At 41.2% G+C, this 26,022-nt stretch overlaps 1 protein-coding gene and 2 long non-coding RNA genes across 3 annotated transcripts; 2 read left to right on the top strand and 1 right to left on the bottom strand.

The window, feature by feature from the left end:
• Positions 1 to 12,431: 12,431 nt before the first annotated feature.
• On the bottom strand, positions 12,432 to 18,547 carry LOC147758881 (uncharacterized). Its single transcript, XR_015316466.1, has 2 exons — positions 18,377 to 18,547; positions 12,432 to 12,911 (listed from the first exon to the last, which is right to left on the bottom strand). It is a non-coding gene; the product is annotated as an uncharacterized LOC147758881 (long non-coding RNA).
• A 171-nt stretch (positions 18,548 to 18,718) lies between these two features.
• Positions 18,719 to 22,816, top strand: Ubc4 (ubiquitin conjugating enzyme 4). Its single transcript, XM_022817536.2, has 4 exons — positions 18,719 to 19,327; positions 21,090 to 21,291; positions 21,409 to 21,521; positions 21,776 to 22,816. The coding sequence occupies exons 1-4, from the start codon at positions 19,265 to 19,267 to the stop codon at positions 22,010 to 22,012; spliced, it is 615 nt and encodes a 204-aa protein (XP_022673271.1). The 5' UTR covers positions 18,719 to 19,264; the 3' UTR covers positions 22,013 to 22,816.
• A 158-nt stretch (positions 22,817 to 22,974) lies between these two features.
• Positions 22,975 to 24,747, top strand: LOC147758880 (uncharacterized). The gene is made up of 2 exons (XR_015319489.1): positions 22,975 to 23,292; positions 23,844 to 24,747. It is a non-coding gene; the product is annotated as an uncharacterized LOC147758880 (long non-coding RNA).
• Positions 24,748 to 26,022: the final 1,275 nt, after the last annotated feature.

Genomic DNA, 26,022 nt, shown 5'->3' with positions numbered 1-26,022 from the left:
CAGCGGATGTAGATAAAAAAAAATAAATAAATAAACTGCATTTATGAACTATGAATCTGAATAACACGGGATGAGCTTTGATTTTAATCTCAGTTAGAGAGCAGGCTCTCATTTTGGCTAAAAAAAAATTTTTTTTTTTAGTAAGTTAGGAGTATACAGGGAGAAACCTAGAAGAAACTTAAGACTCGCATTAGTAATTGACTGGAATGAAAAAAATGCTCTGTCGGGTATACAGGAACCGGCAAAAGTACGTTTCTAGTTAAAGATAATTTTAGCATCGCTAACTAGTGATCTGCCGTGCACCTTTGATTCAGTTCAACAATCTCATCTTCCAAAAAAAAAGACTCGTAAGCAACAGACTAAATAGATAATTATGTAGGTGTTTTGTTTACACGCACGTCTAAAGCATCCCCGGATTTCCATAACCCACAAGTTGCTTGGCTTTATCGTATTTACCACGCGTTATTCTCTTTGAATTTCTGTATCATTTTGCCATTAGCAAAGCATTCTTAAAAATGACATGTGATAAACTGGGTAAACAAACCAGCTTCAAATACGCTTGCCGACCTCAACATAACGTCCTTTCAGCTTTGACGGGGAGTGTAAGATTTTCGGCATGCCTTTATGATGTTCACAATGCACGTAGACCGGGAAAAGTAAGTTGAACTCCAAGCGAAAAGGGCGTGAGGTGTCTGTCGTTCCACGTTTGCAGTTGACTCTCCGCTGCTTTGGTGATATTACAAAATGAACTTCAAATGCACCGAACAACATATTAGGGCATTTCCGCGCCCTTTGCAACCCTTTCAGGCATATTTGTTTGCGTTTCGACACGTTTCCCAAATTTTGTCGAGACGAACAGTGCGTGGTGCTTGCGGAAGATTGCGAAGACGGAACGTTCAAGTGGAGTCGTCTCATCGAAACACCGCAAACTCAGGTCGGCAGGAGCGGACAGCATGCCAAAGGTAGAGCGAAAAGAGAATTATGAAAGGCATGGCACAATTGGGAAGGTTAGAGAAGAAATGGCTGGAATCGATCGGGGAAGAGTAGGGCCGCCGCTGGAAGCGATGAATGAGGCATTGGCTGCGACTCATAGAACCACAATCCGGTCAACCCGGCCAATCTAAGAAAGATAAGGATGAAGAGATGGCATGCGAAGCAGTTTGGACGACTAGATAGCAGCACGAACAAAGCAAGGGCGCATCCATTTTTAGTGGATAAAGGGGCAAAACTCTAGCCAGACGATCCAAAGGGGGAATGTTGGAGGCAGAGAGACAGCTCGAAAGAATGGAAGGTAGACAGCGCGTACAGCCCCCTGGAGAGCCAAAGGCGAGCCAAGCAGAGCGGAACGGGCATAGTTCGGAAGCGGGCGTTGGGAATATTGCCGTTTTTTGCCTTTAATTTGTGTCGTTTCAGTTCTTCATTGTAGTGCGGCTATTGCTGCCGCTGCTTTTCATTCGTACGCTTTGTCTTGGGGGCATTGCGCGGCAGCGCCAATAGTTAGTGCTATGGCAATAGCTAAGGGAGAAAATTCGAAGCAGGGTGCGGCTATCGTAACAAGTCGACCCTTCATCGTTCATTCGTTCTGCGTTCGTGTTTTTACGTACCTTACATAAACACCATTTAGACACTTAACTAACTAACAGATAAACATCTTACCGTTTCTAGGAAAAGTAAACCGACATAACTTCGACGAACTTAAATGTCTATCGCCTTCTGCCATTTGAGCAGAAAATGATAATTTGCTTTATGCTGCACTTTTTTAACTATTCTGGGCTGAAAATTTCTTGGCATTCAGTAATATAGCACGATGCGACTCACGATCATAATCAACCCGTAGGTATCGATACTAAATATGGTAGCAACGTACTTCTTATGGTGATACAGACGGGTTCATTGTCAAATCCTAGAACTGAAAAAAGTTACCTTTTAGGTGCTCATAATCACAGTTCTAATTTTGTCGCATCGTATAGGTCAAACGATATCGCAGAGGGATTAATGCTTTCTATAAAGCGTACGAAGACCTTCTTTAGGAATGGTTACAAAATTAACACACCTAGAACATTATATCAGTGCCCGCGTCCATTTAGTTAGGAGCATCTTCATTCGTATACAGCCACACCAAATTACGCGGTTATTGGACAACATTTTAATCTAAATAATATGCATCTAAATAATGTAAGCTAAACAGAACCTAGCTCTATCATTTTTCAGATATTTATATTGCGCGCCATCGTCTTCGTATCCGCAGTTTTGTATTGATTTTTTTGTTTTACCTTTAGATAAGCCATATCGGTACCGATTCTCTATTTTGCTTCCTTCAGTTCACTAGCGATGTAAACTAGCATGCAAAAAAGCATTGAACTAAGCTCACCTGAAACAATATCGGCACTTTCTATAACCGTGCCTATAAAACCTGCTTCCATACATTGTGTCAACTGTTACTATATCGAGCTCGTATGTGTCAACTAATTATATCCTATACTCACTCGTGTAACTCATAGATAGCGCACTCGTTCCATCGTATGCGCTACTATAGGCGTATGTACAGAGAAAGCTGGCATTGCATCGAACGTTTTCGTTGAACAGAATCTTCGCCTTCCATTTGACACCATTATGTTAAGCCTAAGCTGTGTTGTACCACACGGATACCTGATAGGTAGCGTGAGCTCTCACCCTATATTCCTGTTTCATTTAGCTTTTCTACGTTTCCCGTTCATTCATTATCTCTTTGTCGCTCATACTTCAAGTTACTCGCCAGCCGCGGCTTTCGTTCGATTCCTGCTAGGATCCGACAAATCCAATAGCTGTTAATAAACGATATGATAGGCGTCTACAATTGAAGTGAAGCACACTTCACCAAGTACATGCGACAACAACGACGATTACGGCAGTATCGAAGCATTTGCGTGTGCCGCTGCTGCCGCCGCTGACATCATTTATGCCTCAATATCTGGATGTAGCGGTTGTGATCATGCGTCACAACAGAGCCAGACTTTGTTTCCGTCCTGTCTCAGCGTAGCGTCCCATATTCACGCCCTGTCCTCCACCCCAATGCAAGCATTCTTCAGTGTCACCACAAAAATTGGATTGGCTCCTGACTTGTCACATTTCTATTTCATATTTTCCTCCCCTTCCCTCTTTATCGCTCCCATCTCGCTGTCGTGCGATACCCGGTTAGTAAAGTCGGCCATTGGCTCTTCTTCCACCTATTCAGGTTGGCAGCAGGCGGGAGAAAAAGAATGTATGACTCCATTGAATGGCTTGGTGTGCAGCAAATGTGTGCGCGTGAAACCTCTGCGCTTGTTTACTGATATGGCTAGCGAGTGGTGATGACGGTAGAAGTTCATGTACTCTGTATCTTCACGGTAGCTAGAGAAGTTATGCGATATACGAAGAGACCCAAACGAGACGGCAACCGGGACACAGAGAAAGCGAATTAGAGGAGCTGCACATGTCTGTTCGATGTCCACGTTAACACTAGGGACACTATTAGCTGCCAGCAAGAGGAAAAAGGCGTACTATTCGAGGTAAAGACGCGAGAAAGAAAACGTCTATGACCCACTTACGATGACTCGAAGAAGCCCAGCGACGGAAGTGCTGGGTCATAACACAAATGGGTGCATGTGTACGTGTGATGCGATACCGGAATAACAAAAGGAGACTAGCCTTATGCCCGGAAGGTTGGTCGATTCGAAACTAGACAGTGCTAGCGGATTAGTTGGTGTGGAGTTTACGAGGACCAAAAATACTGCAGCTCTATATTTTGAAATGGGAAGCAGTGACATACCTCAACCGTATCGATCTACTCAAGGAGTATTGAAGTAAAGGAAAAACACAAGAAAGTGATTCTAGCTGATATGGCTTTCTTGTTTCGAAAGCCTACTAACTTCATAGATTAGCAAAACGTATTTTTTCATAAGCGAGAAGCATTTGCCTAAAATAAGTACAAATAAGGCCTTATTAACGCTAATAATTTGCGTATTAAAACCAGATTGACTTAACTGAATTTATAAATTCTATGAGGCACAAGTGAGATATTCCCTTCAGTTGCTATTAGGAATGCAACAATGCCAGTTTGAACATTTTCTCTATTTCCAGATTAGGACAATTGACAGAGCCTAAAACAAAACCGGATGTCGTTAAGTGAACCTGTCTTCTCCTCGTCGTGGAGTGTGTTTTCCAAAAAAACAAAAATTTCCTTCATAAAGCCAGCCATTTGTATAAAACTGAAAAGTACATTGCTCTAAGAAATCATTCATTCATTCATTTACTACTAAAAACAGACCGGAGCCCCTAGGCTTGAATTTCTTTACTCTGGCATTTTGCATTTTATTAATTGTGTACTTTTTATCGTAGTAAACCGTAGAGAGATCGTAAGTAGGGTTTAGTCACTTTATCAAGCGATGAATTATATGCTACAGTGGGACTTCAGTCATTGTGTGCTTCCTTTAAGGCATGTTCTGTAGCAACAAAATTGTATTCTATGAAGAATTAATCTAACCATATCTCATTCACTCGATCTCGGAGTAATTTGCAATAGCAGCTTTTGTTTACATTATATTCAAGTGCATGTTAAACAAGCTCGTTGCACGGAAACAGCTTGGAATGTCCATGATGCACGTTGGCCAATGCACGTTATCATTCTTTCGATTCTAACAACCCTAGCAAAATTCTCCCTAACATTTGACCCTAACAAAATCGCTCGATCTATCGACAGCTCACTGATAGCTGTCACTCGCTAAAAAACGATCATGTATTATGCCCAACCATATTTGGAGAAACATAGTGATTAAGTGTGAACTGGACGTGGAATAACTTAAAGGCAAAGATACGTATCCAAGAAACGTTCTGATATACACACATCGTCATCGGGAACAATTTCTCGCAGTGAAAAAAAGTATGCATCATATTTGCTGTGTATTATTTCAACTGAGTAACCTAGCGAAATGGTGCATACATGCCCATGCAGACAGCCCTAATAGAAAATCTACAGTTCAATATGAACGGCTTGGAATCACGTTTTGCCACAACCTTCTCCAATTTTTTCCGAAAGCCCGGTCTTCGAGCAAAGCAGATTAAGTTTCATCCAGTTCTTATACGTTCGTTCTTTTACTAACCTTTATCAAAAAAAACAAACCAAAAAGCATCGCCATAGACAGCCTTGCTGCGAATTTATGTATTACTACAGTAAGACGAATGCAACCAGTTTATCTATAAGAACAACACTCGTTATGAAGCATATAAAAAAATTTAGTATTATTTGATATAGTGTAGTATCTAGAGATTACGCATCTCATTTGAATAGTTGGTACTACGCGCATATCAAATGGATTTTCTAGCACTGTCCAGGGTCTTGCGCTTATTGCTTTCTTGTTTACCTCGGATACCACATAAAAATGCGAACTAATTATATAATTTTTACCTATGATAAAATATATACGCATTTCTTCTCGCAGCTCGTTTGGCTTCGATTATATTAATATCCACGGTCGTCAGCCCCAGTTCACAGCTCGATCGTTTTCGTATCATTTCATTATACCTATAATACTGTATACCCCTATGTACTGCGTTCCCTTGTGAAACACAGAGCGAAATAAGCCCGGTGCGAAACGCCTGCGAGAAATACACACACATAGTCGCCATTGAGCAGGACCGGCAATCCGGGCATCGGCTGCTGATTTCGAATTTCGTTTCCGACCAAGTGCAAACGCTCGGCAGAAACGACGGAACGCGTGCGAGATATATCGAAAAACACCTAACGTAACGCCGAAGATAGCGTCGTGCATCGAAAAAAGAAGCGAGTCGTCGATCAGCCGTGAGTGCGAAGAACGAGGATGAAGAAGCTCTTGGCGACTTCGTGTCGTTTCAAAAGAAATCCCAGGTGAGGAAGCAGGACAGTGGACGACGGCGGCAGCGGGGAAGACGGCAGAAACAGAAGCAGCACCTGATGCTGAACTCGCCTGGACTCACTGAAGCGTACGTTCAGCTTCTTGAGTAACGGTCAGCAGCTTAAACATCGGCATACCCAGCATTCGTTCCTCTGTCCCCGGAATGTTCCAGACTACCCCGTTCGTGCGAGCTTGATACGCCTGTCCTAACCGACTGTGTCGCTCTGACAAGCTGGTGTATATCTATATAGCTATCGTTTCAGAGGTCCTTTCATCATCATATTTCGCTTATATGCCTCCAGCAACGCCGACGTACACAGTTTGTATCCCGTACGATGCTATCCTTCGGTAAAAAGAAGAAGAATCTCCTCGCGACAGAAGCCCGTGCGATGAACTGCTGTGCAAATATCATATAGCTTTGGCTACTGCCGAACAGCCAACCGATTCGTATCGGTATCTAATGTCGTGACGTATCTCAAAGAAGAGAACGAGACCGAAGTGATAGTTCGAAATGTGAACATCTTCACGCGTCGAGTAGCAGTAGTGGACTACGGGGAACCGACATTGGATAAGACAGGGGAACAGAGAGACAGCCACGAGAGGGGCACAAAAAACCACGTTTTTTTGCTTTTTATTTGACTGAGTGAAGGGAAACGTGGAAATCGATGCCTGGCACGCCCTTATGCGAGGAACGAGCTTAGGGCTGTGGCCACTTCTGTCGGTGTACGCTCTCTCGACCTTTTTCTCCCGAAGGAATCGATGATGAGGTAGAGATGTCGGATAGTTTGAATAACAGAACGGAATCGAGCGAGTATGGCAAGAAATAAGGAACACGGATACAAGTAGCATGCAGCACTAAAACGAACGAAGATGCACATTTTTATCTAGTCTCTTTACAAGGAACCGCTATTTCCGATGAGATCGAGTGACAAAGCTGGAGTACGAGAGGAGAAAAAAGGCGATAATGTTTAGCATATTGAAGTGAACGTCGTGATCAGCATATGTTCGAGACCTACTCGCATGACATGGTAGTGAAAGCGGCGGCGGCGGCGGCGGCGGCGACGACGGTGATGATGATCATAGTGATGAAGCGCGTGATGATGTCGAAGAGAATGGAGTTGAATATTTGTGTGCAATAAAAAGAACACTATCTAATTAAAAAATGAGCATGTAGTGGTGCGGCGGGTCTGCAGACGCTTGTTAGCCTGCACGCTGCCCATCGCGAAAGCACACCTAACGGTAGATTCGTTTCGTTAAGCGGGGACGCTGACCACACTGATTGTACACTACGTTGACTCGGAATTAGATTGATATTATATAAAATTGTTTTAAAAAATAATAGTTCCGTGCTCAGTACATTTCGAAGACAGTAGGAATTTATTACTTTGCAATAGCATTGCTTGAAAAGTTAGATCCTTATCACTTATTATGATTACCAGGGCTCGGATCAAAGTCGGTCAACTATATTTGAATTAACTAAAGCTAGAAATCGGCTAAAATATTTTTTGGTGTTATTGAGAGGTAGGTATTCTCGTTTATTATGCACACACTCCACTTAGCGTTTTCGAGACTTTCGAGTACCTGATAACCACTGCAATTGCCGCTGCCGTTTGTAATTTCATTATTTACTATTTTCAGGACTAAATCGATCTTCGCACCTTGAACATCATCTCTGGCTTTTTATTGCGCCGAAGCGACCATAATCATATCTGGGCTTAAATCAGAAGAGTAACGGGTTCAAAGGGATCGCGCAACTTTGTTTAATGAGGAGCCATTCTGTGCTTCTGATTGCCGTTCGGCCCATAAGCAATCCCAGATATTGGTCAGAATCAAGTATTTCTTTTTCAGGTTCTCGTGGTAACATATTGCATTGATGTCCTGGCCAAGTGTCATCAAACCCTATCTTTGTGCTGTCATCGACGTTGGCTTTTTTTTCATGGCAAATCTACTATTTTGCTTAGCTCTCCTCAGTGGGTCTATACGGTCAGACGGAACCACGCCTTGCCAATCAATGCCGTGTTCTAAGCAACCCGTTCGCTCTCTGTAATTCTTGAGCCGTCGAATAATTAACCAAAGTAGTCTACAAGGAACCTACTTTGCATCGATTTTCCTCGTATGCAGTATTTTGGCCATGGCACGTTTTCAAATACAAATTCCTACCGAAGAATATTTAATGGACCAAGCTCAAGAGCTTTTTCAATTCGCTCGTTTCTTACCGGAACTGATTTGTGCTACCCAACTCTAAACAAAGGATCAATCCTGTCTTACGAGTGCTCTAATATCCTGTTATCAAGAGCCTTCCACACTGCGTGGGTGCGCGCGTGACCATTTGCAAACGTGGCAAAGTCCTACAACGCTTAACGGTGTTCTCTTGTCTAGTTTTCCAAAAAAAATACATTTTTACGGAACTGAAGTATTTGTGAACTACCTCGAGTGGATCGTTTAAGGTATCGAGATTCGCTAATGTTAGTAAGACAGCCCTATCGTTTTATTTTTAAATCTATTCACTGTGAGTGTCGTGTTGTTAAAGTTTAACACAATTTTCATTAGCTAAATTAAATAAGCGGATTTTTCACTACCCGGTTAGTTACCGAGTGGATATGGAAAGCGACACCACGCATTGCCTCCTAAAAACCATGACGATGATGTAATGTAAATGAGATTACATACAAATGAAAACGGTTAGGTAATCTGAAATTACTGCAAGTATTATAAGCGGGTACAAAAGGATGCTTATATTTAGAAAAAAAATGGTGAGAAACCTACGAAGGGAAGAAGCTCAACGATCGTTAAAATGTCCACCGTAACCATCTTCTATTGAACCTAGGTTAGTAGCTAAAGCCGATCTCGAAGTAGGCCAACAATTCACAAAATCAGCCTTGCACATTGTCGACCTAAATTGAAATGTTTTTCGCTACTCCTAGACCTTAATCTGAGCACCGTTAAAATGTTGCGAGTGGCGTGTGCGTGGTGGATCTGCCCCTTGAAGTAATGGCTATTACTGTGCTACTATTTATATTTTGTACTTACAAACGGACTCTTCTCAAGTCTAGATTCCAAACCGAAAGTCTAGCTAATTGATTTTAAACATTAATTAATGCTTTCCTTATCCATTTAGCTTACTTTGAAATAATAAAAGTACGATTAGTTTGAAAGGAAAAAAACTGTGTGGGCACAGTCAGACCATGGATGATGTGCTTCATTCGGTCAGTTTCCCATTTTAGACAGGTCTTCGAATTCGCTTGACCTAGCGACAAACATTCAGTTCCTAAGCGTGGCGCGTACACGTGGACGTCTGCACAGGGCTCGTCATAGTACTTAGCTGATTATTAAATACTGATAAAAAGCCAAGTTTCTTGGCAAGTCATATAGTGTTTAGCAGATGCTTTGGGATCTTGTAATCACTAAATAGAAGTAATAACACTTTTAGCACATCTAATTTATGTATAATACGTCCATATCCTTCGAAACAGATCGGTAAATAAAGGAGTTATCAAAAATAAGCTCATGACTTCAACACAAATCATTGCCACAACCGTCTACGAATTCCTTATTATGATACTGCAATAATTCGATCCTTGCTTTCGACAGACATCCTTGATAGAATTGTACGTTTATACTTATATTGAATATGTACATCAAAAATAAAAGGTTCGCTTTCCTGGAAATTCTGTATTAAAAAGTGGTAGTTCGTTAAGCTGACACCAGAGGTTCATAACTTAAAAGAATTGTTCGCTGTGGTGTCATACGTTTAGTGTTCCATGCTCGCTTAGTAAACTGGTGCACATTTTCAACTCGTAAAATGAAGCACAGTTATTGTGTCGTCTAAAGAGATGCATGTGGTGCTCAATATGCACGTACCTCATGAGTATTGCTTGATATAGCTATAATATTGAACAGACGGATAAAGCACGAGTATGTGCATACTTCTGGTAAAAACTTTTGCAGACAACAGCAGCAGCAGCGAAGATTAAAGAGTAAATATCACGAGTCAAAGATCTAGGACGAACAGTCCGATTAATCCCGGCCGGACCTGTGAACAGACCGTTGAAGCTAGTCGACACAGGCCTCCAATGTCGAGGATGAACAGAACCCGCCAGTTCACCTTTGGGAGCGAGAGTCGCCTGACGTTCGAGGGTCACATCGCACGCAGGCCGCGGGCGATGACAAGGATGGCAAAAGAGCGCAGAAGCGCCGTGAAGCGCTGTGCGAGTGAGCAGCTCGGACCAAGCAAAGAAAGGAAGGTCCGGCGCCGGTTTTGCCCTCTTCATCAAGCTACTACTGGCAGCTGCTGGCCGAGACGATTCAGTCTCCCGTGGAATTTTTAATATCGTGCCCTGGCTTGCCCCAGCCTTTGGCGTTCTCGTCCTCATCACCACCATCTGAGCGAGCCACTGAATAGAGGCTGATGATAAATAGGCACATTTTTGCACCTACCTTGCCTTCCTTCCTTGCATCACCAAGCAGCAACCAACTCGAGCGGCAACGACAGCATCGCTGACGTACTATGCTGGGGGCTGCAATGGGCCAGCAACGGCAAGCGGCGGCAGCGATGGCAAGCGCTGGTGGCAGTCGCACCAAGGAACCAAGCACTCAGTACTCATGTCGCCTCTTGGCCAGGCTAAGCCAGACCGCCTAGTACAACATAGCATTTGTAGGCAGGCCGCTGGCGGAGTGACTAGCGCACTGCGGCATACCCAGGAGCCAGCAGCACTCGAAGAAGCAGCTGCTGCAGGCCAGCCACATAGACTCTGTCTGCTGCCAGTTTTCAGCGTGGTCTGGCGGCACTGGCCTGAGGATGATTCAAATGACAGCGAAAGAGAGAGCCAACGAACAAGAGTGACAAAGAATACTAGACTCAGGCCTGAGCGGTCCATAGCTGCTGTATAGATGGATAATAGATTACAGGGATAGATTACTGACGAAGAGACAGGCAGACGGCTAGGCACAAGGAAAAGGGGCACTCTAAGGAGAACCTATGTGCAGAAAGCAAAAGCGAACTGAGCGAATACAAGACGGGTAAAAAGAAAAAGAGGGTTATAGTTCAACTCAACGACCGACCAGCCATCCATACATATGTGAAATAAGGAAGGTTCATCCTAGGATGTTGTACGCAGGGCCCATTTAGGCAATGACAATGACGAAGCAAACAGAGTTGGTTGGTTTCTGCTAAAGCTGGCAACGAATGGGCTGGAAATGCGCTAGTCAGGAGTAGGGAGAGGGACAGCGCGAAGCGACCAGGATGCCTAGGGACCCAGACTAGCAGAGAGAGAGAGAGAGAGAGAGAGAGAGAGAGAGAGAGAGAGAGAGAGAGAGAGAGCCACCTGCTGAAGAATGTTCCTCATATCCACAGCGATCACTTCCACCTCACAATCGGCTGGCACTCCGACGCTATATGTGTACATACACAAACTTGGCGCACTCACATGCTTAAACGCGTACTACGAACCTAGCACGAGTTGTTAGGAGTCCAGGAGCATAAAGGCACGCTACGCAAAACGAGGCTGCACGTTGGGGTGCCATGTAGAGGAATTCGGGGGAATGCTAGCGCCCTAGCACTGCTGTTTGGAGGATTGCAGCAGCACAACGGAGACTGGCTGGGACCGCCTACCGGGAGGGTTTGTCGGTCAGCGAGAAGTCAGAACCCAGAAACAGCGACCGACGCCGGAGGCAACCGCGGGTTCTATAATGGCTGTAGTAGTGTGGCTGTAGGACGACGATAGAAAGCTGGCGAGCTACCGGGTCTAATATTTGGCACGGTCTCGTTCGGGCCAAAGTCTATCTGTCGACACACCCTACTGTGCGACCGACGACATATTCCCGAATATGGAGGCACTAATAACCTGTCCCCTTTCATCTTACGGCAGGGCCGAACTGCCAATGGAGCCACTTGGAATCAGTCGGCATATTGTCCATATTTTCCCCCTTGAACCCCTCTGCTCCTAGCAGCCCAGTCGCCGTTAGCGGCTTGGCTGTTGGAGTTGGCAACGGAAGCTCCGCTAGCTTATGGACCCAGCAAGTGAGGCTGCGCACTAATAGATGACAGAAGAAAGGGAGAGAAGACGACGGGGAGAAGCCTAGATAAACCAAGACAGGGTGGTTCCGTGTGCACTCGTTCCTGGAGTCATACTCGTATATCGAAGGTACATTAGATGAAGGTACCAATGACGACCACGCATATCGACAGGCCTAAAGCGGACATGGTTGCGAAATGGAAAAGGTGCGGGGGGTGGAACAGCAAACGTGCTCCGAAAGGCTTAACGGACGCCTGATAGAAGACAATCAGAGTGAAAACCTAATCAATATAGCTAACCAGCTAGTCGTGTTAATTATAGACTATTTAATATTAATCATACTGTGCTGTCATCCCTGCACTGTGTGCTATCTGTGCCCATGCTATCCAAACCCGCAATAGATTGTATAACAGTCACTCGTCTTTGTCAAGCCGGTTTTTCTAATTAATATGAAAGTATTCATATATGCTAGGAGGAAACCCATAGTCAATCAAGTCTTTCTAAGATGCTATAACTTTCTTAAGACCTATTTAAACGGTCGACTTCGATGATTTTATTTCTGAACGAGTAAGTATAAACATCATTTTTCTTGATTGTGTATCCTTTCACATCAAGTCAATTTATTGTAAACGTTTTCACATGAGAACCCGGGTAACCCATTTCCAAACTCTAGATATAACACTCTCGCTAAAATTGTCCGTCGCCACATGATGCTATTGAGTACAAGCCAGTTCAATATATACATCCAGATATGATGAATTAGCTGAAGTAACTGTCACTAAACTGTTTGAACGCGTAGAGCTATGAGACGCCGGTGACAGCTCTCGAATGCGCGATATGATAACGTAGATGTTTGACACTGATAAGCTCACGTAGTAGCTGATCGTTGAAACAGACCTAGCAGTTGCTGAACAAGCAGAATCAGCTTAGGGGGTAGTCGGATCCTTCTGCTGCCAGACTGCATCGCCTTCCCGATGCGAGTGCAAATGTGGCATCAATGTGTGGTACACTGGAACAATGAAATGCAATAAATACCATATCAATAATGGGCGCACTTCTTTTCCACGCGTCAGAGGGTCGTGCAAGGTGTCGGGGCGGAAATTTCAAGCGTATCCGATTGCGTGAACCTTACTAATAGTATCAGCTTCAAGAAGTGGACTATTGTGAAGAAGCACATAGCTACCAGTAACAATACAGTAGAAGCTTTGATTAGCAAAAAAAAAAACTGCGTATTCTGTATTGTACGCCGTTCCTGCCTGATGCTCCAAAAAAAAAGCAACAAAGTGACTTTTGTTTTACGCGAACTCCATCTCCTATAATATTAAGTGGTGTCTTTTAATGCAAAAGGGGAGGAGCAAGTAAAAGTGATTTGCATAACCGGGGCGAATTGTAACAACAATATGCGTCGATGCCATAGATAGATAATTAGGAGATTAGACCATGTAAATGCGAGAAATTAAATTTTGAACGGGATCATACCAGTGGCTCGTCCAACTATAACACCACATGCTTCATCAGTTAGAAGCTTATCGGCCATTGGCTTAAAGCGTTTTAGTGTGTCCGTTGCTCCGCAGATTTTTTCTTCTAGTTTTGCGCACCACCACCACCACCACCACCACCAACATACAGATCAAGGATTTTTCTCCAGTCTTGTTATTTTCGGAAATATTTTGCTTTTCGATGGGCCCAAGAAGATTGCATTTCTTATTGAGGGGATAGTTTTGGACATTATTCAGTGGAAAGAAGACGGTTTCAGTCCCCAATCAGGTTCGATTACTGATAACACTTTAGATTCAATTCGTCAGAAAGAAAATTCGCTTATGACGAAGCAAGCAAATCATATAAGAACGAAATGAAGCATAACAGCATCCAAGTATGCTTCTTTTACTTTCACATCCCCTTCTGCTCACCTAAGTATCCCGTAGCTTAGTTCCTCGACGGAATATCTATCCGTTACGCACGGTACGTCTCATAGTTGTGCTGGCAACTCTCTCTCATACTGCTCTTATTAGCCATCCCTGACTGAAGATATCCGAATATCCCCAGCCTCCAGAATACCTTTTGCCCACATATAGTAGCAACGACAGGGCCACTAGTATCAGCTAATTCCCCACCGGCGCCCACTAGCTCTAACACCACCTTGCTCCAAGACCATAACGTTTTCCTTGAACGAACAGCCAACTTACTTTTAGTCGGATCGACCCCTTCATCTGTACGGCTTGGTGTGCACCCCCTACCTCAAGCCATGTGTCCTCTCGATAGGCGGCCACCTGGGGGTTCTCACTCCTCAGATGTAATTTAGCCTGATTGATTTGCTATGCGTAGCAACGACCGCCTTGCCACCGACCGTTGCTACTATCGCCTGACTACCCGATCCCCGGCGATTCCGTCGTCATATCAGCCAGCCGCATAGCTTTAACTAGCCTGTGACGCTTACTGGCCAACTGGATAGTCGCTGGCCTACCCTCATGCGACGTACCCTTTTGCACGGAAGGGCAAAAAGGAAGAAAGAAAGAAAACTGCAAGTATGTAATGCCTGATTGCCGCAGCGGCCGGATGAAGAAATGCCCAAAGTGAAGCGGCAGCCCCAGGGCAAGCTCACTTGCAAACGACTAGCCTATAACTAAACCAGAAAGTATCCTGAGTAAAAATAAATCGCTGAAGGGAAGATTAACAAGCTAAAATCCATGAGGATAACGTCGGGTAATGAGCGACAAGAGTGTCTGGTAAAGGGATAAATATCTAAGATTCTTCCTCCTATATGCGTATTGCCGAGGATTATATAGGTTATATGGATTACCTACGGCTTGGCATGTTATCTTGAAGACATGGCTAAAGATGAGGCAACATAAATGATCTTTGCCAAGTTAGCTGTTGTTGCTCCCGGCTGGCATGTGCATGCAGTATCTCTGACAATATGATTGATGTCTGATAACGTTGCACTAACTGCAGTTTCTAGGTGCGTACACGACGCTAATGATAGACCCAGAAATTATTGTGATGACTGGTGAGGAAGTTATCGTAGAATAATATATTATATCACCAAATTATATTATTATAGGAAAAACTGCCTTCAGTTGAAGCCTGTCCTAATTCGACAAAGCCCTTGTGTTTGCCTCTTGAAAGCGTATCAATCTACAATAAAGCTTAAGTATCCCAGCCCAGCGTACGAAATATCGAGTTGTTTTGAGCCTAATTACTATAGACTCTTGACTTTGCTGGATGTAATAACAGATTTTACACACGTGACAAATCACCCCTTTTTGATTACTACCATGATTGTATGGTAAAATTAGAAGACCGTATTATACAACACAAAAAAAAAAACATAATATATTCGTGTGTTTAGCAGCAGACCGCTTTGTTAAAACAATGGCATTCTGTATTATCTCTCTTTTTACTCAATCTGACGAATTGAGCCGCAAACCGTATTCATCATTCCATTGTGTGTTTTCGAAGTCTCTACGAAAGTACCTTCTTAAATGTACGTTTCTTTTCGAGGTAAAAGATGTTGTAAAGAAATCCCTATCATGTTAACAACAGTCTCATGCAGAAATGATTTTTGCAAACGATACGCATATAATGAAGCGGTCGCTAACAATACGTTTGCCAATCTCATTCATTTTTTTGCCCTTGACATATTCCTCTGTGCGTAATTTAAGCGATCCGTGACACTGAAGCACTTGCTTCTGTCTATGTAGAAACCTGTTAAAATGTGTGGGACTCATTTTCGAGTGTGTCCTGCATGGTCGTCCGCTTTTTGCGACTGTCCATAGAATTCTTTGTGCGTCCAATATTTTGATTCATAGCTCCAATCGCGGATTTGATCTTATAAATTCAATATGCTCCAAAACGCTATAATCAATTTAGACGAAGGCTTTTAGAGCTCCCGCACATTAGCGTTTCAACGCTTCGTAGTGACTAAATTGTCTATTTTTCAGCTAAGAAAAATTGAACAAAGCGATATTTGTTATGGAGTCTTTTGATTAGATAATTAGATCTCAGGAAATTTGAACGAACGTTGAATGAACTCTGATAAAAACTAGATAGAGTAGAAAACGCAGATCAATATAGAGTGACAGCGAAACAGCGTACCATGTTTAATGTTTGAAACAAATGAGCTAATACAAAGTTTAAGCTGCAAAAGCTAAAGGTTATCGAAATTGCTTCCCAACGGACTTAACATTTTAAGGGATTTAAGCTCATTATGGAAAAGTTACATTTTATTATTTCTCAAATTAATAATAATGGATTAATTAATTTAAAAAAAAATGAATTAATTAATAAAGAAGTCTAGAAAATCGTACTGTCTTTTTGAAACCACTGGAAGCCATCTTTTAAATATTATTTGCTCTACTAAACTGGTTTGGTTTTATGGTGAGCGGATAGACAACAATTACTGTTACTACAAAATGTGCCACTCCTTGGCGAGGATGCAGGCCGGCCGATCTATAAAACAGTAGCTATAAACAACAGGGATCAAATACTACACATACATTACAAAATACATTACTCCGAGCTTCATGAGGACTTTCTCAAGCGATATCACTCGTCCTGAGAGGTTGACGTATGTGTTGGCCTGATATCAAGTCTATTCTTATCGTTCCCGTAAGACACTCGAACTGGCCATTGAAATCCTATGTGCAAAACATTTAAACTAAAACATCCATTGCATGAAAAGACGGTGGTTATCTTAGTCGGCAACGCGTTGCCAAATTACTGGTAACACGTACTAAAGGCCATGAATAAAATTGTCTACCTTATACGATGGGTCAAATAAAAAAAGTGTCCTCGGTGTTTTTCGACCCAGTTTTTTTTTAATATGTTCACCGTACATGTTATAGACACGATGTAGGTCTAGATTGTCGTGCGCCGTGTCTGGGTATGCTGGAAAACACCGAAAGAGATATAGCAGTGCTATCTACGTTGGGAAAGCAAAGCATCTCACTGTTTCTACTATTACATTACACATACAAACACTAAACCTACCCAACAATTATTTACATTGGATTCAATTATATAATTAAAGTTATAATTTTATAAGCCTGATTTAGACTGGTATCTAGCAAAAAAACGAACTTACACAAATAACGTCCACTACTTTTAATCAATCCAGACGGTGCCCATCTGTCTACTTTTTGTAGGTCACAACGAACCTTTAAGACCTAAAAGTGCAGACTAACCAAATAGAGAAACTCGTAGAATTATGATATGATTTTACACTTATTTTAAATCTCGATTGTTTTAACGAGGCATATATATTTTCTACTAGTTTAAATCAGAATAGAGTCACTAGGGCAGGATATCTTGATTAAAAAGTACGCCTGCATTTCACGTAATAAAGCAGTTTTTATAAACATACTTGCATTGCTTCCTTTATCCATGTAATAATAATTGGTTTGCAACGTTGCAACATAAAAAGACTTAAGCCCTAGAATAAACTGCTAAGCGGGGAATACATTTGCATCGATCTCCATAGAACATAATCTGCATTACATTTTTTTCATTAAGGGACCGCACAGCACCCCTGTATCTTCGGCAAAAGTAAAGTTTATCGTGTACGACAATCTATACTTTACTTTTTTTTTTTGATTTATTAACATCAAGCCCATTAATTTAGGGCTCAGTGCGAGGACATGTCCCATCGCGGTGTCCGAATTAGCAGCTTTCGGAGTTGCATGCGAATATGATTTAATTTGAGTAGTGGTAGGTTGCCCGGCACTTATTTAAACAAGTCAGCAACAGTATAAAAAATAACTGCTACTAATTTTTACGTATTTATCATTAAAGAGACTCCACCCATTTTATGATATTAATATTAGGAAAGCCTAAGGTGAACCTAGCAGGGCATACCAGATGATTACATGCTGTAGAAAACCCAAAGCTCCTATGCATACCGCTGTAGCACCAGAAAACCTTAAGCATCGAGCTTCGTCGTCGTGTTGCAGGTTTAAATTTCAATGTCACTATTAAATAATCCAAATGAAATTACTTTTGGGATATTTTTATTTAGCAAAAATTTATATGGGTACTTGGTATAAAAAACTGATATTAGAAGCTACGTTTATCTAGTAAATTAAACGTACAATCTGTTTGTATATTCCGTAACTATCGATGTGATGTTTTACAATTGTTAAGAGTGTGCTTCCTTTATTAATTACATACATCAATCAAAGTACTAGTCAGTGGTGCCAACTAAAGTAATGTGCCTAGGTTAATTCTACAGTCCTCAGTAGACAAATATGTATAATTTAAGCTGACACACATAGCTTGTCTACTTGGTATTCTTATAACTAAAATAATACCACCCTGAACCAGTTCATGTTGCGTATCGCGTTTTTCATGCATGCATGGTCATCTTTGTCCTTGATTAATTCACATTTCATGCAGCGCATGTCAATCAGTGTACAGTAATAAGCGAGTAATCTTTATCTTTACCATCGATCATTGAAATGACTTGAAATTGGCCATTACCTGTTATTGGTCATGATTATATGTGGCGTAGGTAGAATGAGGGTACGACCGATTACCGTGGAGGCGTCGCATTCTGGTTTTTTGTGTCTCTGTTTTCGTTCTATTAGAGCTGTTCACATCTTGAAACGCTGTCCACTATTCATCTGACTGAGTAGCTATCACCTTTCGTTGTCTCACTCTTTCTCTCTCCTTAATATGTCATTTCGATATAGCATTTTTCGATTGAATGACGATGATACGACGTTGCCCAAGCGCCCGGAGCGATATTACCCAAATCCGAATGCGTTCATCAATGTTGTTGGTCTAAAGACTGCTGCTCCTGCTGCGGTAACCACTGCTGGTAATGTTGCTGCCGCCACTGCCTCCACTATTCTGAACTTCTCATCTGATCCCCTCTGCGAGCCGTTACTCACATTGGATGTGCTGTGCTATTCACTGGGTGTCCAAAACGCAGTGAACTGCCCTGTATCACGTCGTCTGAATGTTAGCCGAATGAATGGACAAGGTCTCTCCCGATATATTTTCTGGACACATTCGTTCTGTCGTGGGCTGTGCTAAAAGAGACTGAATATTTTCCAGTGGCAGCAGCAGCAGCCCCGACAGCGTAACCAGTACACGCGGGCCACTGGCGGGGCTACCATCATCACTTTTGTTTGTTAAAGACCCATTTATCAACAAGAACTTTTGCTAGTGAAACGGGCAAACGGACACCTGGCTAGGAAGAATACGCCACAATTAAATTGTAGAATATCTCTTTTTCTGTGTTAGCATTAGCAGATAAATGAACTATAGACAGGATCTGCTCTGACTGATCCGATACAGCGGAGACGAACCCCCGTTTTTGCTCTAGCCTCTCAACCTGCCGAGAGAAAACGGCGACAGACCGAAATGGCGAACATAGCAATGCAGCGTATCCGGAGAGAGTTCAAGGAAGTGATAAAGTCCGAAGAGGTATGCGATAGTTGTAATAGGTCATATCATCATCACACGATGACAGGCTCAAATGCTGAAATATTGTACAATGTTACAATAATTACGGGTAAAACGTTGTTAATTACAATCGTCACAAATGTGCTTCTAATAGTTTCAGCCGTCTTGCTATTATTTGTCATCTTTTTTATTTTTACGACCTCAACTAATGAACTGCCTTCCCGCTGCTGCGGCCATTATGGTCTGTGACTGTTGAGTTCGGAAACCGCAATCGCCAGAACGAATTTTTCATTGGCAGACTGATGGGTAGATTTCACTACCGCTTAATGGGGTCACTCAGATGATTTCATGTAGTCAACGGAAGAGTGCAATACCGCAATAACCAAACCACTCGATTCACCTCTTTAGCCTTTTAGATAGTTAATCGGCAACGGTCACTGGTGCGGCTTCAAACGTTACTAGAGTTTACGGCACGTTTGTTTGCACTTCTCCAACAACTGGCGGCGCGTTCTTCCATGCGCACTTCAGTAAATTTTTTATCAACAATCGAAACGTTTAGTACAGTAAACTTGTTGAACTTTGATGCTGGCACGTTAATGTCATTTGAAATACACACCGTTTCTCGGTAAACCATTACGCTACAATAAAACGAAAACTTTATTTGCTGTGAGTTACGATCAAATGATTCCTCGTACGCTATATTAATGCCGGGGTTTCCAGTGACTTATGTTTATACAATCAATTTTAACCAACTAGTGCAGTTTTCTTTAAAGCGGGCAGTGACTCACTGAAATTCAGTATCCTGTCCCTGGTCTAAAACATCTAAGTCGAGATTAACATAAAATAAAAAAAAACGTGAAATACACATAAGTGTCAAAATAAATTACACTTTTATACTGGTTGTTTTATAGTGTTTGATGGAATATCTAACAGCGATACCGATTGAAAAGCTCGAAACCTAAAGGTTACTAGTTGTTTGTTCCGGCATTTTTTTTTCACGAGCACCTGAGTAAATGTGGTTTGTGTTCGACGCATCGGACTGAAGAAGTATCCATCCAGTTGAGGTCACTAGTCACTGGTGTATGCTTTAAACATTATCCTCCGTTTTACAACCCTCTAACAGCCTTAAATACGGCTAAAGTAGGTTATTAATGTAATATTCAATGTAATCAAATTATTACTGACAGTTTTAAAACGGTAACTAGGCGTCGCAAAATATTGGAATTGTGATGCTATTTTGTATAGCGAAGCCTCTTGAATTACCTTGTGACGTAATTAGACTAACTCTTAGGACCGTATAAAGAGTGTAGTCAATGGACGTATCGCATAACGGTACAAATATGATATGAGATCTACACAGGTAATATTGTATCATCTTAATCTCTAAGAAGATAATTAATTAGCTCGTTCACAAAAGTTCTGATACGGTTTGCACCAGTGAGTAAACGTACACACTAAACATCATAGCTAAAAATTAAGAGATTCGTTAAAGAAATTTTATCGAAAGAAAATAAAGTTAAAGAAAATAATAAATTAAGAGAGAAATATTACAGGTTCGAAACTTAATTCAGGCAGATGTTACTTACGGAGTTTTAGTGTAGATATGCTTTTACTGTAGCGTCACAAAATCGCAAAACCAAGTTTCGTAGTCTTGAACAACTAAATTACTTCGTATTCTGAAGATGTAACTAAAGTTGAGAAGCAATCAGCATGGCATACTCAACAATCCTATACAAATCTCATAACCTGTATATTTTGATCTATATACTAAACGATGTTATAGCAAAATGCAGCGCGCATCAAGTTGGAACTTAAGGGGGACGACTTTCGGGAGCTTACCGGCTACATTATGGGACCGCCCGATACGCCTTACGAGGGTGGCCAGTTCGACCTTCACATTACAATTCCTGAAACGTATCCGTTTAACCCTCCCATCGTTAAATTCACAACAAGACTTTGGCATCCGAATATCAGCTCACAAACAGGTACTAAAATGATTTTATAGCTCGATTCATTGTACGTCATACCTTATTCAAATAACAAAACTGATCGTCCTATATCGGAGAAAGCATAAATTCTGCTCCTTATTTTTCTCTATTCAGGGGTGATCTGTCTCGATATCCTGAAGGATCAGTGGGCTGCAGCCATGACGTTACGGACAGTACTTTTGTCACTACAGGCACTGTTAGCAGCAGCAGAGCCCGACGACCCTCAGGTACGCAGCTGGCGACGTTGTAATTAGTGGCGGCAATAAGTTCTCACAAAACTGTACGTATATTTTAGAGCTTGCGGGGAAACAAGGCGAGCCTCAAAGTGACACTACGTTTTATACCTTAAAGAACATGCAAGCTTTGTTCAGCCTAGTAATACAGCTATCACTGAACTTAAACTCAAAGTATAACAATCATCATATCAAACTACCGGCAATCGTTTTGTTGACTTCGTGTTGATCTATTTTTGTGCATGTAGGACGCCGTAGTAGCGACTCAATATAAGAAGAATCAGCCATTATTCCGAGAAACTGCGCGCTTTTGGTCTCAAATGTTTGCATCCGCACCAGGCCCTGTAAACCTTGACTTTCAGAAAAAAATCGACAAGTTTCTTGAAGTTGCGCCAGGGACTGATAAGCAGACAGCAGTACAACAACTTAGTAACTTCGATTGGAATATTGATAAAGCCATTGAGGACGTATACAAGGGCGTATGAATGTTAATATGAATAGATTGAATTACATATACATAAATATATACAAAGTAATGATTATAAAGGCAAGGATATTCCCCTGTTAAGAAAAAGCCACAAAGAGAGAAAGCGAGAGAAAGGAACGGAGAATGAAATGGAACTACTTCCTTACAGTAGAACATGAGATGCTCTTACAATTAGTAAGGAAGCTTTGTAGCGAAATTAAGGGAGAAGGGTAAGGTAAGCTGAGATTACACAGGGAATGTAGAATGGTTGTTGCCTCGGCCTGCTAATGGACGGATCGTCATTGATCATTATCATTATTATTATGCATGCATTGACAATGTCGAGCGTTAAGTGTGATAGTAATATATCCGAACCAGTTAAAACGACCGGGTGGTTATCGCTGTGCATCAACATCAATAAACCACTAAAGTTTCTTTTCACACCCACGCAAAATGGGTACATCTAGCGTTGATTGTATTAAAAACCTTCTCTTGCATCAATTTTATTTTTTTGACAGTATGGCAAGTATGGAAGATAAGCGCCTTTTAAGTAACGGCTATGCTCGAAATCAACGGCGACAATTTCCATAATATGTAGTAAGTACTAATGAAAATATTAGAAATAAATGATTAACCCGGTTTTAAAACAGAGTGGTTGTGTTGAAGTGTCAAACAGGAATGCACGTTGTATTTCGCTGCTACGGGTAGCAAAAAAGTTTCTTGAGACGGATTGAACATTTTTTGTACTCCCTTACCGCCTGCAGTACGCCGGCGTACAACCGAGAACCGTTTTTTTTAAATAAATGTTCTATACCTTCAACAATATTTGAGTCATTCTTCTCGACATGCATGAGGATCCTGACCAACCTTGTACATGCAATAAGTTGTTATATCATAAAAGGAACACTGCAAATTCTGATGTCGTTAAGTTCAATTGGGGCGGGGGGGGGTGGGGGGTAGGGGCAGTTAAAATGATTCTACTATATGGGCTCCAGTCTCTTGCCTGATACACCTAAGGTTAGCAGCAAAGTTGTTATTAAAGAGATGGCAAATTACTTGAAATAAATCATTCATTTATTTTCGGCATCTTTTGTAATATTTGCATATTTATGGCATCGTTTGTAAAAATAAAAAATTAACAATAAATTCATATAATTTCCTTTCAGAGAAGACCGTTAGTGAACCTAATATGCATTTTTGTGAAGTCTAATAATGCTGGATATCGTAGTTTCTATCATAGCTGCAGGTACAGTTATGGATTTGGACCGTCTGCACAGAAAGAGCTCCCCTATTTTTGAGGTGTGCAATTATTAAATCCTTCGCTTGAAAATTTATTACTGCCAGATTCTTATTTATACAGGGTAAAACAAAGTTTATAGGCGGGTTAAAAAATATTTTAACAGTTTGAAAAAAGTCACTCGATAGTTGGAAAGTTTTCACATCATACCTGTTGACGTAACAAAAGGTACAATAAGAAGTATACTTTATTCTGCAGCATATTTGTAATAGGTGCAGCTGAACATCATTTTTATATTTCTATAATACGATGTGATTATGCCATAGTGCTAGTGTATGTAAAAGACACAACAGCAATAAAAATGTAGTTATCCATATGGTTCCATGGGCTAACATCAGAATAACAAAATTTGAGCCTCATATCATACATGTTTAATTTATTGATGGAGTCTGCTATATACGCGTTGCACAGATATCCAAAACATATGTAACTGACAAGATCAGATTTCCTTTATAAATAACCGTTGTCAATCTGCCACTTTTCAAGGCATTGCAGACGAATCCAGTAACTTTGAACTTGTCGTGTATTGCGAACATTGTTTGCCTTTTTGAAGGTGTGGCTCCAAAGTCTCATATCCGAATCTGCTCGGCAATTTGTCGAATCTGCTCAACGTCCTTCGTCTTCCAGGATTACTTGATGATCCACTTCGTCTCATCGTTGGTTAAAACCATGCAAAAATAATTAGTATACAAAACACAATAAAGCAGTCATACTACATGATCAGCATGAAACATCTTGTAGCACAGTACAAGTTTTTAAAAAGGAGCGTCATATTAATTTTTCTTTGATCTTAAAAAGATTTCCCATTCTTGCTACCTATCTACAATAGAAGACGTGGGAAAACTATAGGCGTAGACCTAGAAGCAACAGTCACAAGGTGTCACCTAATGCTTTTCGTATACGAGGCTGCTAAGCTTGGAAGCCGTAGACGCAAGCTTGTAGATATAGACTGTTTGTTGTCAGACATTTCTTGTTCAGTTAGCCATTCTGTCTTTTGACGTCATTCAATACATTACAGATAACGAGTTCCATGACAAACTGTACCTAGTAAAAGAGTTGTACGACAGGCGATAAGTTTATGACCGTGCTTGGTCTACAAACCTGAAAGCCCGAACCTAAGAGACGAGAACGTTTGACTACAAAGATACGCGAATACACATCTGATAATGTTTAAGGTATACAATAAGGAACCATATTCTGTCATTTCAATATATACTGTGAATAGTTATACTGTTAGTGCTGTTCAACCCCGTCTCCAAAATAGGCTAGAATGATGTGTGCTGTGCATATAGGAATATAGAAATAGCACTAGAATCTTCGTCTAGCAAACGTGTTGCGCACTTCAATCCACCATTTATTGCAAAAATTTACAGTAATATTTTTTATTACAATAACAGATGTGAAATGAAGACTTTTCAAATGTTAATAAACTTTGTTCAAACTGTATATATATCTGATTCTACGGCAACATTTCATGCCTAGACAACGTTAGGGTCATAGTATGAGCTTTCGTGCAAACGCGTTTTTAGTATTTCTGTGTTATAAATATTTTGATAACCAGCCAACTACTTTATGTCATATGTCTTCCAAAAGAGGGCACCTAACTCAAAAATAGGTGCGGCATTCCGATAAACAAATCTCTGTTCATATAAGATACGGGCATAGTCTTTTTTACGTAAGAACTCACTATGTACTTCAGGCTTATTGCACAGAAACCACATTTTCTAGCCGATGTATAATATATAATAATAATAATAATACATGGACTTTTCGCGTAGGCTCTTCAACAAGGATGAGCATTAGGATGACTTGAGAACCAGTTGTCATTGAAAAAAAAACAACATAATAACAAAAACCTTTCGATAGTAATTATGCGGTTATTAGATATTGGTAGGCGTGAACCCGCTAAAGTGTTACTCAAATACGCTGCGTACAATAAATTTCAACGGAATTGAGTTTGAGCATATAACAGATCAAGACCCCAAAAACGCATTATTGCCAAAAGGTATAAAAAAGTGTGAAGAAGTTTAACCTTTGGAGCTTCTTTAAATGACTCGACTGGCGACTAATATTCTCTTCTGTAAAACAGCCATTTACTTCTATATCAAAAATTCAGATGTATAAAAAAAAAAGCTTCTAGTGCCGTTTTGATAAAGTTTCGAGCTTTTTAATTCTAAACCCTTTTGCTGCTCAGAGTTCTATGCCCTCTATTACTGTTAGGAATTCTACCACAGGCCTGGCTTTCACCAGCAAATTAAATGTCTATGCCTGAATTCGAGTCGAGACCTCACGTATCCCGGGTTTAAAAGGTAAACACGTTATTCCCAACGCCACTCTTGGACAAAAAAGCGTTCACGCTATTGAAAATCTCATATACGTCCTGCTTTGAGCTTTCATAACCCGCATGAACAATGATTATAATATAAACCGTCGGTTTCCAACAAAAAAATTTTTAATTCTGGTGCACTTCACTTAGAAAGCTTAGGTAATAGTTGATTTTCGCTCAGATGCCAAAACCGAAGCACCGATTTTCACCGTGATTAGTTCTTTGTTCTAGCAAGAACTGGCTTTCTCGGTGCCCAGAATAGCTAATGAACTCATGTCTGTGATGGCAAACAGCTCGCCAAAGTTTTCTTCAACTTGAACGCATTATCTTCTATAAAAATGATCATCAGATTACTGGCGTAGTCATTACTGTCACTCGTTATGGTTATTCTATATGAAGCGCGTAT

The sequence above is a fragment of the Varroa destructor genome, unplaced genomic scaffold (assembly GCF_002443255.2).
Source record: "Varroa destructor unplaced genomic scaffold, Vdes_3.0 BEIS01000001.1, whole genome shotgun sequence".
NCBI lineage: Eukaryota > Metazoa > Arthropoda > Arachnida > Mesostigmata > Varroidae > Varroa > Varroa destructor.
This window is presented reverse-complemented; position numbering and strand designations above follow the sequence as displayed.